The following is a 17,800-nucleotide window of genomic DNA, read 5'->3' on the forward strand; positions in this document are numbered from 1 at the left end:
CTCTGTTTCTGTCTCCTTTCATCGCCTGATGAAGGTTAATATTCCGGAGGATGCCTATATGTTTTTCTTTGGGTTCTCCTTATTTAGCTTCTCTAGGATCACTAATTATATGCTCAATGTCCTTTATTTATGGCTAGAAACCAAATATTAGTGAGTACATCCCATGTTCCTCTTTTTGGGTCTGGCTTACCTCACTCAGTATAGTGTTTTCTATTTCCATCCATTTGTATGCAAAATTCAAGAAGTCCTTGTTTTTTACTGCTGATTAGTACTCTAATATGTATATATTCCATACTCTCTTTGTCCATTCTTCCATTGAAGGGCATCTAGGTTGTTTCGAGGTTCTGGCTATTACAAACAATGCTGCTATGAACATAGTAGAGCATATACTTTTGTTGTATCCTGCTATATTATTTAAGGCATTTATGAGTTGTAGAAGTTCCTCGGTAGAATTTTTGGGGTCATTTATGTAAACTATCATGTCATCAGCAAGTAGTTTGACTTCTTCTTTTCTGATTTGTATCCTCTTGATCTTTTTTGTTGTCTTATTGCTCTAGTTAGAACCTCAGATACTATATTGAATAGATATGGAAAGAGTGGACAAGCTTGTCTTGTTCCTCATTCCAGTGGGATTGCTGGGAGTTTCTCTCCATTTAGTTTGTTATTGGCTGTTGGCTTGTTGTATATTGCCTTTACTATGTTTAGGTATGTTCCTTGTATCCCTGCTCTCTCCAAGACCTTTATCATAAAGGGATGTTGTATTTTGTTGAAGGCTTTTTCAGCCTTCAGTGGACACTTGGTTTCCTGCATCATAACACCAGTCCCTGTCCTTCTCTTTATTTTTAAAATTTCTTGAGATTTAGATTATCATGAAAAAAAAAACAGTGAAGTACAGAATATGTGGGGATCAGGCATTTTACATGAAACCACAGAGTGGGGTGCTGTTTGTAAAGCTCCATACCAACAGCACCTAGAATCAATATGCTTCATTGTAGATGTTAACCTTGGTCTTTTCTTTCTATCTTTATTCAAACATCAAAAACATAAAACTCATTCCTAGCCCTCAACCTGTATGGAAGTAGGTGATAGGTCATATTTGGATGTCATACTACAGTTTGTCAATTTATGTTTGTCAAATGAAATATAATTTATAAAATCTCATATATCATAATTGGAAGTATGTATTAGCTTAATATAAACATAGACAAATAGTAAATGGGGATGTAAACCATTTTTGTCTTGGACTCAAATTTAGACAAAAAAAATCTTTTTTGAACTAACATTGTATTGATAACCAAAGAAATCTGAGTCCCTTCTATGTCAGAACTCAAAACCTATTGTGGGAACAAATGAAATGCAGTGGCCAGCCACATGATTGCTGCAACCCCATTACTTATGGAAGATGTGTGCTCCAAGGACAACTTCACGGTGTGCGCTCTGTTATTTGGGGAGATTCCTGACATGCTCCATGACTACGGAGTTCATTCCATTTGGAAATGACAAGCAGACAAAAGTTACCTCTTTAAAAGCAGTGTTGGCCTAATTTGAGATGTGATAAACTGTCAGGAAGATCCTTTCCTCAGTTAGTTAGCAATTAGAATTTGAGATTACAGAAAATCAGAACCTGGGCCAAATGATAGATGGGTAAATAATAGCATGAAAGGCCAGGGGCCAAGCCATTTGTAACTAATGCCGCCCCTGAAGCAACACATCTGCCACTAGAGCACAGCTGTGTCATCCTGGGAGAAAGTAGAGACTAGGAAAACCAGCATGACTGATATCAGTCAGCAATGAGAAGGCCATTTCGAGCAGAAGCAGTGATATTAAATCAGTACTGGTAATATGATCACTAAACTATTAACTTGTAAACAACAACGGAAACTCCATATACCCACATTAGTAACAACTGAGCGTATCCATTAAGAACATAAAGAAAACTTAACATGATGACTTGTAAATTACATAGTCTTCTACAGCCTTTTATAAACGTGAACCCAGCAAGGCTACAGCGGTCCCTCGAAGTGCTTGCTGGGCAATTGTGATGACTGGAGTTTGAATACAAGGGTTGATGGAGGAAGGTCATTGGTTAAATAAATAAGCTGCCTTGGCCCTGATAGGACAGAAAATTAGGTAGGCGGAGTAAACAGAACAGAATGCTGGGAGGAAGAGGAAGCGCGCTCAGACACCATAGCTCTGCTCTCTGAGGCAGATGCAATGAAGCTCTGACCCAAGATGGACGTAGGCTTGAATCTCTCTGGTAAGTCACCACCTCATGTTGCTACACACATTAATAGAAATGGGCCAAGCAGTGTTTATATGAATACAGTTTGTGTGTTGTTATTTCGGGGCATAAGCTAGCCAGGAGGCCGGGAGCCGGGCAGCAGAAATGCAGCCCACAGCTCCATCAATAAAGGGTAGTATCAAATCACAACTGTAACCCTACTCAGAACAGAGAAGGAGAATCTCAGGGACTTGCTGGCTTTTGACCCAGAAGAAACAATGAAAGGCTTAGGTCCAAGGAAAAAACCCTGATTTAAATGAAAACATATAGAGTCATAGAGACAGTCATCTGATATCCTCTTCCTCTCTGATATCTACAGGTATAGCCAGGGGCATTCATCCACACACATTTAGGCATACACTCAACACAGATACACAGACACCCACACTCATACAGATATACACTACCAAGTCACAGAAACACACACTCACAAAGTAAGCACATAAATCATTTTTAATGGCAAACCCAGGAGTTAAGCCTTAGTTTCCCCATTTTCCAACATAAAGATGTGACTATCAACCTTTGCGAGTGAAAGGGAAGAAGACAAAGAGAAATACTTCTCAAAATAGGTTAGATGTCTGAGCAGTGTAGTCAGCAGTTCTGGGAACAAGCACTGGCTTCTGGAAGAGGAAATCTATGTACTGTCAGAAAATCCAGGTCCAAATGAGAGCAAATGGTTACACTTAACAATATTGTGAGATGTAAATGTAATTTGGGACAAGACATAAGACATAGTAACTTGAGAACAGGTCATAGGTCAGGCTCATTTCCCCTCCTACTGAACTATCATCACCCCAAATTTGTTTTAGGCATTGACTCTAATTTAGAAGCATTTCTAAAACTGTTGAACAGGTTTTTTGGGAGGAACACGGTCCAGTGTTCCATTTTGATCCCAGGAATTCTCACAGTCTGGAGCATGAGAGGCCTTCGGGGCACCCACTGTGTTGAACTGTTATGACTGCCATTGTATTTTTGGTTGTGGAAGGTTCTCAGTTTTCTAGAATCTATACAAAGAGCAAATATATTGTTTTTGAAGAGAAACTTGGCCCATTGTATACTTAACCAGGTAACATGAAGAAAGTCCTTAGCAAGTCTATAAAATTTGTTAAGTAAAATAGGCTCGCAGAGAATGAGAGACTATGAACCTAAGGGTGCTGAAATTCAGTTTTATAATTTTCAGGGCATCCTTACTGTGTTTTCTGCTAAACAAGATGGCTGTTTTTTGATTCTCTGATTTGTCTTCAGGGCCAAAGAAGGAAGCTGATTTCATGCTTGGTTTTCATAGGAACTTACTTGCCACAAGTTAGAATCACCTTGGTAGAGAGCCTTCTGTGAAGAATTGTCCAGAGAGCCTTAACTGATGTGGGAAGCTGCACCCCAACTGTGAGCGGCACCTCCTGGTAGCAGATATGAAGGAATGGCAGAAGGACAGTTCCAAACTGACCTTCTGACCTTGCTTGCCCTTCCCTCTGGCAGTTCTGATGTTGCTGATAATTCCTTTGCTGATATCAGAAGAAGTGTTTGCAGGCTTCCTTTGTAAAGTAAGGACCAAAGGACTCCCCATGAACCTTGTGGTTTTCAACACTATATCAGGACTGCTGAGGCTCTTAGCCTCGAGGACCAAGCAAGGACAAGGTTCTCAGCCTCTCAGGGTATAATTCAGCTGTTGCTGCTATTTTAGCATAAGATGAGGTTTAGAAAAATCTTTAATAAATATATGCATTCATGCCGTTGGTTCTGTTCCTCTAGAAAATCCTCACTAGCACACATATTAATCAAATACTCTTACTAATATACACTTTATAATAGTAATATTATATAATATATAAATATATTTATTTATAATATATTTATATATTATAATATTATATTATATAATATTATTCTATAGAGAGGTATATAGAATAATATTATATATTATATATGATATATTATATATAATATTGTTATTTATATTATATTATATATTATTTATAATATATTGTATATTATATAATAGTGATATGGCTAACGGGTCTGATTGCTATCAGAAAGAAATCAGGTTCTAGAGCTGTCGTAAGGAATAAAAGGGGAGCATGGCAGATAGAGGGAATGGCCCCACCAATTAATTCTCCCTCCTGCCAATTCAAAAGCCTGCAGCAGCACCTGATCTCAGCCAATCACTTTTTATTGAAAAGAGCTTGGCTAATCCAGTCAGGAGAAAAATACTTTTATTTTCTTGTTGTTTGTACATTTTCAAATCAAGACTCTCACAATCTGTGCATAAATGATGTTATTACCACTGTTTCACAGTGAGAGGCGGGGGGAAGAGACTCAAAAGAGAATAAATGAAGTGCCACTTTAAATAAAAAAAAAAATAAAGACTAACCCAGAGAAGTGACAAAAGGGGGAGAGACTGGAGAAGGAGAGGTATCTTGTGTTCTAGCAGTTGACCACACAACTAAAGCCAGAAAATAAACAGGATGTTAGAGATTTAGTCACAAGGATTTGAGAAAAGTGCTAAGAAGTTAAAAATGCCTTGATGAATTGCAAAGAAAAAACAAGTCTACCTCCCTTCCATCCCTTTGCCTCTGGGCTACTGGAGCTGAAAAGATGGCCCAGAGTTAGTGCATCCAATAAGAACTCCACAGAAATACATCCTATCAGGGACGTAAGATTTCTTTGTACTTTTCACTAGAAGACAAAGGACAAGAGCCCTGGCTGTCAGCAGGAGGGGAAAAATCTATCCTCTGCACAATGGGGCAATAATCAACAGTCAAATTTCAGTCTGCTGAAACAAAGAGTGCCCTAGCTGCCCATGACCCAAGACTGTCCCCATAGCTCTGTCTACTGGTGCTGGCTCGGTGGTACTTCTGTCTCTTAGGACTGCCCTGAGAGACTGGGGCACAGAGTGTATAGCGACTACATGAGTTGATTTGTCCACTTTCTCCCTTACTTTGCACTCACAATTCTCTATCCCCACATATGTCTCTGTGAAACACGCCCTTTTATCTGTACACGTTTACACAACATACGTTAGCACTGTGCATTATACATGTGTGTAAGTGGAGTTTTTTCATTATCCCATGACTTCTCTGTCACATCTCCTCCTGCTTTGTGATCTTATCACACTGGCAAGAGCATATTTAACCCATTGCTTTTTGCTGTGCACAGTACCCCATTATGAACACTCACATTGTGCCCATGTCTATAGCCGCACAGACCTGCCTTGGTGCTCATTATAGACAAAGGTGAGAAATTCTATGGGCTACCTCTCAGGGGAGAGCATTACTGAGCCAACGGGGTGTGTGCACACAATGTAGCTGAGGGGTGCCCCCTGACAGCCACAAAAAGGGTCCCAGCAGGGGATGGAAGCTCTGAAGCTAAAGGGCAAATCATAGTTCTTTAATGGCAGCTATCTGCATTTGTACATTCTCTGACATCTCAGCCCACTTCCTCCATCTATAAAAATGTAAGTAATGACAGTGCTTATCACATGGAGTTATTGTGGGAATTAAATGGGACACCAAAGTGCTCAGCGCATTATTGGGTGTCTAGTCAGCAAGTAAGTGGAGTCATAGGTTATCTTTTTTTACCATCCACTAAGATGTTTGACCTTTCAGAAGATTGGATCTTCAGAATAGGTCTGTAGCGCTCACAGACCCCCCCCCCCCCCGCCTCACTGCACAGACAGGGACAATAAAATCAGAGGGAACTAGGTCTGTACACAGGGTTTACTGAAGATGGAGTGTGATCTGAGTGTGTGACCCAGGTTCCTGAAGCTGTTCTTCCCCTTGCTAGATAAGGCCCACAGCAGCGTTATCACTCCGTTCACAGTGGAAGCAAGAAAGGAGAATCTACCCACTGGTCTCAGCTTGCATCAGGTATCACACAGGCTTTACATACTCCCATCCACAGCATGAGCTCCTGGGAGTTTGTCCAGACACCGTGATCTTTTATATCACGCTTCCCAGAATCCACACTGTGCATCAGTCTATGAGCAGAGGCTACTTTTTCATTCCTGGCCACCCAGACCCAAAATAACCTCACAGGAAATGTATTAATTGAAACACTGCTTAGCCAATCACATAAGCATATTGCTAGCTAGCTTTTACATCTTAAATTAACCAGTCTCTATTAATCTTGTGGCCTTCCAGTAAGGTTCTGTCCAGCATCTGTCTCCTGTGGCACCTATGGCTTCTCTCTGACTCTGCCTACTCTCTCTCTCTACATCTATATGCTTGGAATTCCCTCGCCTTATTCTACTCTGCAATGGGCTCAAAGCAGCTTTATTTATTAACCAATAGTATTCACAGTTTACATAGGGGAATCCCACATCACCTTCCCTTTCTTGTCTAAATAAAAAGGAAGGTTTTAACTTTAACATAGCAAGATTACATACAACAACACAGTTATCAAGCAAGAATTATAATATTTATATCTACTTTATCTTTTATCATAACTAAGTAAAACTATAACTATCTGTTCTTCAACTCCATCAAAGACCCCGTAAGGATAAAATATTACCTAAGTTAACAGGAAGTGCATTGTAAGCAACTTCCAAAACTCTAGAACTGACAGAGACATCTCGCTGCCTGGATAGTCACCCAAAGATCTTCTGCAACATTGGGGTACCCAATCTTCAGCCTATAGGCCCATAGTATCTGGCAGAATTTTCAGTGAAGCAGGAAATTCCAAAGAAAGTTCCACCTGTATTGGCAGTTTGTCAGTCACTTTCTTCTGTGTTCTGCAGAATGCCTGGGCAGACTATTTCATGAAGCAGTAACCCTAAAGGATTGTTTCACCTTCTTCAGGAAGCTTCAGCAGTCATTTTTCTGTGGGTCCAGTTCACATAACATAACATCAAGCAGTCCAGGCAAGAGCAGTTTCTTGCCCAAATGGCTAGCAAATTCCATAAGAAGCCTCTTCGATGCCCATCAGCCTCTTAAAGTAGATTGGTGGTGCCAGGAGCAGATGTGTCTTATTGTCATAAAAAGTCCTCAGTTCTTAAAACATTTTAAATGTCATATTCTGTTAGTCTTTGAGAGGTTTGAAGAATGCCTATGCATCTGAAATGCATATCTGTTCATCTAGAAAACCTAACTAGCATGACTAGATGCTTGACTATTATAGATTATCTATTAACCTGTATTTCTTAATTATACATTATATTTCTAAATTAGCTTCACATACACAATGCCTTAATCAAGAGCAGGAGTGAATATATATATTGTGTAGATGCATAACAAAATTGACCTTAAGTTTGTTTTAATAAACCAAGATCCATACCAATGCAAAGTATTCATCTCTATAGCATATCACACTTTTAATGTAAACAAACATTTATAAACAATATTTGGGAATTTGGGCATAGTTCTCTCCAAGCTTTTTGTTGGGTGAAGCATTTTTGGGTGTTCATGAAGACCTATGGTCTTGGTTCATCAAACCACATTAGTCTGGAAGGAATCCACAGGTTCTCATCCTCTGTGAAAACAAAATCAGAACCTTTTTTCCAAAACAACATATCCTTAGACCCAAATTTTGAAGTCAAGATACCTTTAAAGTATATATGTTGGTATATTCATAGCAGCACTGTTCGTCATAGCCAAAATCTGGAAACAACCTAAATGCCCTTTGACCAAAGAATGAATAATGAAAATGTGGTATATTTACACAATGGAGTACTACAGAGATGAAAAAAAAATGACACTTGATATTTGTAGGCAAATGGATGGATCTAGAAAACATCATATTGAATGAGCCAGAAAGACAAATATCATTTGTACTCACTCATAAGTGACTTTTAGACATAAAGTAAAGAAAACCAGCCTATAAATCATAATCCCAGAGAACCTAGACAACAATGAGGACCCTAAAAGAGACATACATGAATCTAATCTACATAGGAAATAGAAAAATACAATATCTCCTGAGTAAATTAGTAGCATGGAGACCATGGGAGAGGGTTGAAAGGGGGTAGAGGAAGGGAAGGGAGCAGAGAAAAATGTATAGCTCAATAAAATCAATAAAAAACGAAAAGTACATATGTTGCTCTAGATTAGCAGCACATACAATGAAATGTCTCTCTGTACTTAGCTCCTTCACAGTAAAAAAAAAATTCAAAGAAAATACAATAATATACATAACCCAGTCTCACTGAGTATTTTCCATATTTACATGGCTTTTTTTTTTACTTTTTTAATCTATGACTGTCTGCACTCTGTCCCTTTAAAGACTTGGGTTTTTTGTTAAACTGTTTACTTCTTTTTATAACTATTCCTTCTCTCTCCCAAGCCTATGTATATTTATCTAACACTGTGACCCATTTAGAGGTCTTTTCCATCTGGATTTGTCTTTATTGCATGTGTATTTGTAATTATTTTTTGACTATTAACATGGTAGAGACATGTTCACTGCCTCTGGGAGCCATGCACATTGCCCAGCTCCAGGGTCACAGCAGGTCTGTATCACCATTAAGCAATTTGTAACACGCTGCTCACAGACTCCATTTAAGTGTTCAGCCTCCTGAAAGAGCCAGAGCTGTTCCCACAACTAGCATGAGCCAGGAAGCCGCCATTTTGAAACCATGTGGAGTTTTTTTGTTTGTTTTCGTTTCTGTTTTTGTTTTGATGCTAATGCTGAATTAGGAAGACCTCTCTTAAAACAGTTGTGACACCCCTGTTCGTCACCAGCAAACAGAGCCCATCCAGGAAAAAAAAAAAGTGGCTACCAAGAAACTATACTTAACTATGTTCTTCTGTGTCTAGAATTCCTTTCCAAGCTTTCTCAGGTTTTACGTGAATGTAGTCAGCCACACGTTGGCATCAGAGGCTGCTTGTTTATGCCTAGCAACCCAAACCCAAAATAACCTCAAAGAAACTGTATTAATTAAAACACCACCTGGTCAATCATTTAAGCATATTGCTAGCTAGCCCTTATATCTTAAGTTAACTCATCTCTATTAATCTGTGTATCACCAAGAAGTTGTGGCCTACCGGTAAGGTTCTGCCCAGTGTCCAGCATCTGTCTCCTGCATCACCTACATGGCTTCTTTCTGACTCTGCCTACTCTCTCTCTACATCTCTGTTTGAATTTCCCACCTGGCATTACACTGTTAAGCCACTGGCCAAAAGCACCTTTATTCATTAACCAATAAAAGCAACACATATACAGAAAGACTTCCCACACCAAAGGAGACTGCCTTAAATGTCACCANATATATCTGCTTGGAATTCCTGCTTTGCCCTATTCTGGGCTGCAAGAGGCCCAAAGCAACTTTATTCATTAACCAATGATGTTCACCGTACAGAGGGGAAATCCCACATCGCCAGTCTGCCTTACAGCCAGCACCACAGGTCTTAACTTTCTCCTCTTCCGTATCCTTTCATTCCCCACCCCCTCAACAAACCTCTTACACCATTATCTCTGACTCTAAGTCTGTCTCCAGGGAGACCCACTAGCACAGTAGAGAAATGCATATGGCGGCACTTGCTATCATGTGATCATCTGGCTTTAAGTCATGCACTGCTGCACTCACCAATGACATCCAAGTTATGAGAGCATGAGTCTTAAGTTGTGTCTTGAGGCAAGACTACTTCTTTACGAAAATGACAGCTATCTTTACAAGAATCAATGGCCACTGATCCGTGTTATCTATTTTGTGATGCGATCCAATGTCAATTGACAAACATTTACTCTATACTATCTATTCTACTTAAATTTGTCTTCTTTGGTGTTTTCTCAATATTTTATAATTTTTAAATATAGGTATATCTCTGAATATATTCATCACTTAATTAGCACTCCAAAGATAAATCAAGACAGATTTATTTTTTCATAAATACCTTGTCTCTTACTCTTTAGCTAATAGAATCAGTAGGTAACATTTGGTTAAATAATACCTACAATGTGTTTCAGCTCTATTATTATTCCTACTAACTAATGAAATTTCAGAATGTATAATATCCATAAACTAATACAATAAGTCAAGAATTATAGAATTTTTAAAAAAGTCCAATATAATTCTAAGACAAAAGAACTGAAGGTCAGAGGATATATAAATAGGTAAAGGTAACTTATTCAAACCTACAGTTTTTCTTTTAAGATTAAAAAGGTAGTATGTAACATGTCATCATACTGTAGGTTTATGAATCCCTATACACACACACAGAAAAAAAAAAGGGTAAGAAAAGAGAGAGAAAGAAAAATCAGTGTTAAAAAAATAATTCCCAACCAGGAGGAATTTCAACACCCAACGCTATTTGGCAATATCTGCAAATGTTTATTGCTGTCCCAGTGAGAGCCAGGGGGAGGCCACTGGCCTGTAGTGGGCAGAGGAAGAGCCTCTGCAGAATGTCCTACACCACAGGAGACAGTCCAAGGGAAACAGGTACATCACCCAAACAGGCAGAGGTGCTCAAACCGAGGTTCTACTTGTTTTATTGAGAGCAAAAGGCAAATGAAATATTCTGCTTATGATTTCACAGTGATTCATTTCTTTATTGAACTAAATAATATCTTTCATTTCTTGAGAGAAGAAACTTAGAACACTGAATATAAGAGAGGATCAGAGTAGATCTGCCCTTTAGACAAAAAGATAGTGGTTTTGAATTTTATCCAAATATCTTATTGGACAGGAATGTAGGAGGCTCCTTAGAGATCACAATGGAAATTTACGATCCAGTCTAGAAGGCTTTCCCCCAGATACCCGTAGTTCTTGTAGTTCTTCCGTTCGTTTGGAGTCTTCTTTCAAACTTCTAAGAACCTATTTTTAAGTACCCATCGAATGACACTATTTGGTTTTGTTGTTGCTGCTGTTTTGTTTTGTTTTGTTTTGTTTTTAAACATAATAAGTCTCCATGAAACGTTCTGATTATGCGAGGTAAAGGATAGTATTTTTCAGGACACGTATTTTCTAGAAATACCTTCTGATTTTATGTGGCTATGACTATGGCAGATTAGTTATTTTTAACTGTATCTTCTGAATTATTAAAATTTAAGCTGGTCATTTAAAAGTCAAAGACATCGTTTAAAGTACCACAGGAACGTATTCATGGGTGCATTTAACTGCCAAAGGAAAGGTTTAAAAAAAAAAAAAAAAACCTATTGAATCTTTATTTGATGATCAACGTGCGCCCTCTACCGAATCGGAGAGATATAATCTCGGATCTGTTTTAATTCTCAGGACTCAACCCGCAGAACAGCGCTGCAAGCATCTTTCTAGTTAGTTAATCTGAAAAAAAAAACTGTGAACCCTATATATACTTTGACTAAAAAAAAATAAGTGAGGATGAACTGTTCCTTGCACTACATTAAAGAGCCCCGTTATGAGAGATCTCCCAGAAAATCCCCAAACGACAATGGCAATAGGAAAATTACAAGACCACCGCTACTCAACCCAAGAACCGAGTGGTATTTGTATTAGGTCTAGTTCCTTTGCTCCTGTATCAGAGAAAGAGAGTTACACTTTTACACTGCACCATTGATCCTAGAAGTTTTAAGCTCTCAAACACGATGGTGAGTTAACAACAGACAAAAAAAATCACTGAGGTGGTTAAAACAAATATCCCGGGAATTCCGTGGAAGAACAAAGTTCTTCCCATTCCAGCTGTGCATTCCCCGATCCCAAACGCTGGTAAAACGCCCGGAGCCCGGGACCTCCCGCCTAAAAAGGATGCTAGTGAGAGGCGCGGTAAGATAGATGCTGGAGAGGGGTTGAAGAAGCAGTACCCTAGTTCTTACCTGCGCTCCGACCAGGAGACAGCTGCGGAGAATCAGCCATCCACAAACGTAGGGTAAAGCCTCCAGCCAGGCCATGTCCAGAGCCGCCCAAGGCACAAGCAGCGTCTGGGTCCCAGATTCGACTACTTGGCCAGTGCTAGGCAAACTTGTGATGGGGAGTGAGGCACAGTTGGGCAGCTGGAGCGCGGGAGCCACCGGCTGGGAGTCTCAGGTCTTGCCGCGTGCACCCCTAAGTCTGAGAACCCGGATTCCGGGTGTGTCAGCTCCGGGTGGTCCCGCCTTCCACAGTGCACAGCCTCGGGGAGGCGGCGGAGGATGCAGGCGCGTCCTTTGCCTGTCACTCAGTCCGCAACCCAGGAACCCCAGACCAAGAGATTCCCGAGGCAGGGCTGCTGCCACACTAGACTCCCGCTGTGTATGCTTCTCTGTAGTGGGTTCTGAGTCCCCACGCAATCTGTGGGGACGCCTTGAGTCCTAGGAGGAGTAGCCCAAAACTTTCCTCCTTCCCATATGCGTGCTGACCATCCACCACCACGGAGCCAGTGTGACAAAGTCTTCCGGGGGATGGGGGTGGGGCTGTAGGGTCGGTCTCTGTAGCTGTCCACTGCACAATCTACATATAACCCCCTGAAGACCGCTGATTCATTTTCTCTTCACTACAGTGATATTTTCTGGGTAGGAAGGAATAGAAGCGGACAGGTATGTAAGCAGTGTGTGGAGTGTGTGAGTGTGTGTGTGTGTGTGTTCCACAAAAATTACTAATGAAACATAGAATTTGGGCTATAAAAGGTCATGAGACCTTCAGTCCTGAGAAAGCTCACAGTCCCAAAGGAAATGATCTGGTTACTTCTGGCAGCGTTTTTGCTGTGTGGCTTTTTGAGTTTGTTGGGTTTTGTCTTTTAGTTATCCATGAAAACACATTCTGACCAGCATGGGGACCTACCGGTGCAGTAAAATGCATGTTTCTTCCCTTCAGGGTCACTGAAACACCCCTACGATTGTCCTCAGATGGGGAGTTTTGTGTAGGTCACAGAGGATTGTCTTCAGTCGTTTAAACGCAGTGCTTAAAAAGGTGTGTGCAGGGAGCTGATTTGAGTGGCTGCCATTACAAGATGGCACTTGGCCCCAGCCTCGCTTGATACCATAATAAAGGTTGCAGTTCTTCCACTAGAAAACAGGATGAGTTGTTGCGATCTAGCTGCCCACACTTCCCCTGACAGGCAGGGGAACTTCCTTGTGGTCTGTAATTGACAGGGATGTTCCCCTGCTTTCTTTCCTGCCGGTGGGTCTCCAGAAAAGCAGTTAAAGTATCAAAGTATCAAAGGTTGTTAGGCAGACTCCCTATATAAGCAGCTACAGCTCAGCGCTCGGGGTCCCTTGCTTTCTGCTCTCCCTTCAACCAAGAGGCTCCAATAAAGCGTGATTTGAGAAGAATCCTCGTCTGGTGGCTGTTCTTTCCTGCTGGTCAGGGAGTTCGCCGCAGGTGTGCTCAAAATGGAGGCTTATTACAAATACTTGAACACCATTAGCCTCTTGCTAACCCTTCTCTCACTTGCTCTGATAGTAATTTTTAGAGAAGCAAAAATTTATTTCTACTGTTCTGGGGAGCCGGTGGTCTGGCAGAGTGGGTTCTGACTGCCGGTTCTTCTCACTATAACCTAACATGGCAGAAACTGTGAGGGCGTCTCCCAGATTCCCTCATTAGAGCACTGCTATGTATGAGACCAGGATGAAAGCACCTCAGCCCCACTTCCTAGAGGTAGGCTGCAAGAGTATGAATTCTGGGAGAACATACGTGTTCTATCGGTGTTCTCTTTGGGAAAGTTGAGCTTAAAATACCGCCTCCTCTAAGGGAGATGCTCAAGTAACTGTTGCAGTCAGACTTTCTTTGGACCTCCAACTCCCAAACAATGACAGGAAGACTTTTATGAATTGTGAAAGCTTGGCCTCAACTTGGACTTCTTCCCAACTAGTTCTCAAAACTTTAACCTACTTATATTAACCTATGTTTTGACATTTGGCTCTTTACCTCTCCTCAATATAGGAGGTCTCACTTCCTCTGTGTCCAGCTGGCAAATGCCCTACCTTTCAGACTCTTCCCTTAATGTTCCTCACTCTTCCTGCATGTCCAGCCTATTCTCTCCTGCCTGGCTGTTGGCCATTTAGCGTTTTATTAAACCAATCAGAATGTGCCTTAGCTGAGACACGTCTTCACAGTGTATAAAAAGATTATTCCACAACAAAGTGTACTTATTGTGGTTAGTATTGCTGCTGCTTCTGATGATGATGATGGGCCGGGGGGGGGCACCATTTTCTTTCAAACCACCACACCTAGCAATGGGGTATACAGACCTGAACTGGCCATCTTATAACCAGGCAGGTCTTCCACTGGAGGGATTGGGACAGCAACCCAGCCACATAACCTTCAACCTACAATTTGCCCTGCCTACAAGATGTGCTGGGGTAAAGGTGGTGCAGAAATTATGGGAGCAGGAAACTAATGAGTGATCCAGCTTGATCATCCCATGAGAGGGAGCACATCCCTGACTGTCCCAGACCTTTTTACACAGGCTCCGGAGACCAAACTCCAGTCATCAGACTTATGAGGCAAGCCCTCTGCCAGCTGAGCTCTCTTCTCAATCTGAGAATCTATCTTTTTAATGCGGAAGAGATATTTTAAAGGGGGACGAAGGACAAAAGTTTGATGATACCTCTAAAATCACAACTACAGCTCCCTGTGAGGGCTAAGAAATAAAGAGGGATTTACAGCTGAGTGAACAGAGCCTCTTGCCATTTACCCGGGGAGGAATCCCATTCATCAATCCCAGATGTCAAGGACCTCTAGCAAAAAACTGGCCAGCTTCCTCTCCTATAATATCTGAGAGTCAGGCCTGGAAATTCTCTGCCTGAAGCTCTGGAAAAAGACAGCAAAAAGGGCAAGGAGAATCATGGGCATTTAAAGTGGGGAATTGGCCAAGGTACATGTGTGAGAAAATGGGGCTCTACAAGGGAAGGACCTCTCTGTCTAGAGCCCACACTGATGTGCATACTTCACAAGCAAGTGACTTACTCTCTGTTTAATCTGGAAAGTTTGCTATCAAAAATGACGGCTCACCTCATAGTGCTCATCTGAGAACCGAGGTAATGGCCATGCCCACAAAACTTCTTTCAGCTCGGCAGGATTATATAAATGACAGTATGCTTGGTGTCTGTGAGTACCTTCACATCGGCTATCAAATTCAATTTATAATTAACAATTTTCAAAGCCTATTATAAAGTACTCAGTAATTAATTTGTAGCTTTAGAAAACAATGAAAAAGAAGCCATAGCAAATCTTAATTTTTTTCCTTTATTAAGGATTAAAGGGAATAACTAATAAACATAAGGCCCAACTCAGTCAAGATAAAGTCTGAAGAAAATTAAAGTGTTAGACAGTTGCACATTTGGCACCCCTTCCTTCTATCTGTATTTGCCCTAAATTGTAAAATAACAAACACTTGCATTTTTTCTTGAATAATTAGATGAGAAATTCCCTGTTAATGCTGATAAACCACCCACGCACTCAAGCTTGCTCTCCTTAGCAGCCTTCCACTACTTGTTGTTCCCCTTTGCTCCCCATTTGTGGTTTTCAAATATGTACTCTAAATTCCTTGACCTGTACTCTCCACTGAGAGTTGGGTCTGAGTCTCCTCTCTGTTTAAGGTCTCTGATTGCTCAGACTAGAAAATGCAGTAGAATCTAGCATCGCCTTACAAAACCATCAGCTGTTAACTTTAACCTCCAGGATTCACTCTCATGGCGGGAATTTCACAACCTCGCTGCAAGAAAATGGAAAATGTCCACAGAGAAGCCAAACAGAGACGACTGACACTCTCGAGTCTCCCTCCTAATATTCCACACACCACTAGCAACCGATTCATTAGCCACAGAAAAGCCCCATTAGAAATGATTCCTCTATGGGCTGGAGAGATGGAGCCATGACTGAGAGCATTGGCTGTTCTTCCCTAAAACTGAGGTTCAGTACCTAGCAACCATATGGTGGTTTATAACCATCGATATCCATTTCAGGAGCTGTAGAACTCTTTTCTGACCTATGAGGACACCAGGCACAAATGTGGTACAACAGGACATACATACAGGCAAAATACCCATTCATAAAAAAATGTCTTAAAATGAAAAGAAATGTATTGTGTCACTCAAATTGAACAGTCTCAGGTCATCTCATATGAAGTGTCAGCACTGTTCCAGTCGTAGAGTACTGAACGCAGTGACTGTGCTTCCTGCCACTGCAGTGATGAGCAGACGCCACCCAGCTGCCAAACTCTTGTCCTCATGGTGTGACACAGACTATGAGAACAATGTGGTTTTACTAATCATTTCACCACATGCAGCCAGGAGTGAGTCCTCTTGCCCTTTCAGCTCCACCTTCTCTTTCCAAAATCATATGGCTTTCTCAAAGATGGTTCATTTTTTGTCAAGATCCATCCTCCCACACACACTGTCGATTTTGAAATATCAGGGCTTGAAAAAAAGTCCCTCAGCTTCCAAGATTTCAATCATTACTACATATCTCTGACCATATTTTCACCATAAAAATAATTTTAATGATAAGAATATAGTTTGCATGGAAAATAGGTTTGAATGAGCCATCATCGGAGATTAAATGACCAATCGAAATAATATCTCACACTTGCTAGTTTTCGTATTTTACAAATTCCTTTCATAAGCATAAATTTTGAAAAAAAAAGCATATCAACAAAATACCCCAATCTCCAAACAACCCTAAAACATAGGTTAAATTAAGTTCCCCTTTAGTGGTGGTACCCATTTAAATAGGAAAACTTCAGCTCAGAAAGCTGAGTAACTTGTAGATAGAGCACAACCGGAAGCAGAGACCTCAGCCCTGACACTGTTTTCACTTCCTATCCTCCGCGTTTGTCAGGAATCTCACAGAGGTAGTCAGAGCCCCCTCATTCAGTTTTTTATTTCCCCCACAGAGAAAATTTCCTAGTCAAGTCACCCCTTACAAAGAGATTCTTGTCCAACCAAAGGTAGTCACATTTCAGGCACAATGCTACATCTTGGGTAATTTCTTTTGAGACTTTTGGACCAAATATCACTGAGACAAGAGATTAACCTAGTTTACAATGCAAAAATAGATTAAGAAAGAACACTGAACAATCTACTATTTATTGCACTCTAAAAGAATGTTCTGGAAGCCTTGAAAAAATAATCTGATTACTATTTTTAAGACTTAAGAAACCAAACAATTTATACTAGGTACTTTTTAGACGCAAAATATCTCTGTAAGAAGTAAACAGGGATAAACACAGAAATACATTGGTTTTAATATAAAGAAAGAATTATCAACATGAATAAAATAATGTACCTTAAAACACAGCTGTGAGGTAGAGAAGAGTTAGTTTGGAGCTTCTGTGGTGAGTTGAATAACAATGGCCTCATAAGCTTGTAGACTGGATTGCTAGGTCACCAGGGCGTGGCACTGTTTGAACAGACTAGGAGGTGTGGCCTTGTTGGAGGAAGTGTGTCACTGAGGGTGGGCTTTGAGGTTTTAAGAGCACATGCCAAGCCAGGTGTGTTTCTCTCTCTGCCAGCAGATCAGGATAGTTCTCAGTTACCAGTCCAATGACATGGCAACCTAATGGACTAAATGAGCCCCCAATTAAATGCTTTCCTTTATAACAGTTGCCCTGGTCATGGTGTCTCTTCATAGCAATAAAACAGTGTCTGAGACAGCTTCCAAGAAGAAATGGAGAAGATCTGAAAAGTTTCTCAGGT

At 40.7% G+C, this 17,800-nt stretch overlaps 1 protein-coding gene across 1 annotated transcript in view; it reads right to left on the bottom strand.

Annotated features, from left to right (window-relative positions):
- Positions 1 to 12,076, bottom strand: part of Pth2r (parathyroid hormone 2 receptor) — a 97,233-nt gene extending 85,157 nt beyond the window's left edge. The window contains exon 1 of the mRNA XM_050154195.1: positions 12,002 to 12,076. Coding sequence (XP_050010152.1) covers positions 12,002 to 12,076 — 75 coding nt within the window. The remainder of the gene's footprint in view (positions 1 to 12,001) is intronic.
- Between the last annotated feature and the right edge of the window lie 5,724 nt (positions 12,077 to 17,800).

The sequence above is a fragment of the Alexandromys fortis genome, unplaced genomic scaffold, assembly GCF_014885135.2.
Source record: "Alexandromys fortis isolate MF-2015 unplaced genomic scaffold, M_Fortis_MF-2015_v1.1 scaffold_40, whole genome shotgun sequence".
Taxonomy (NCBI): Eukaryota; Metazoa; Chordata; class Mammalia; order Rodentia; family Cricetidae; genus Alexandromys; species Alexandromys fortis.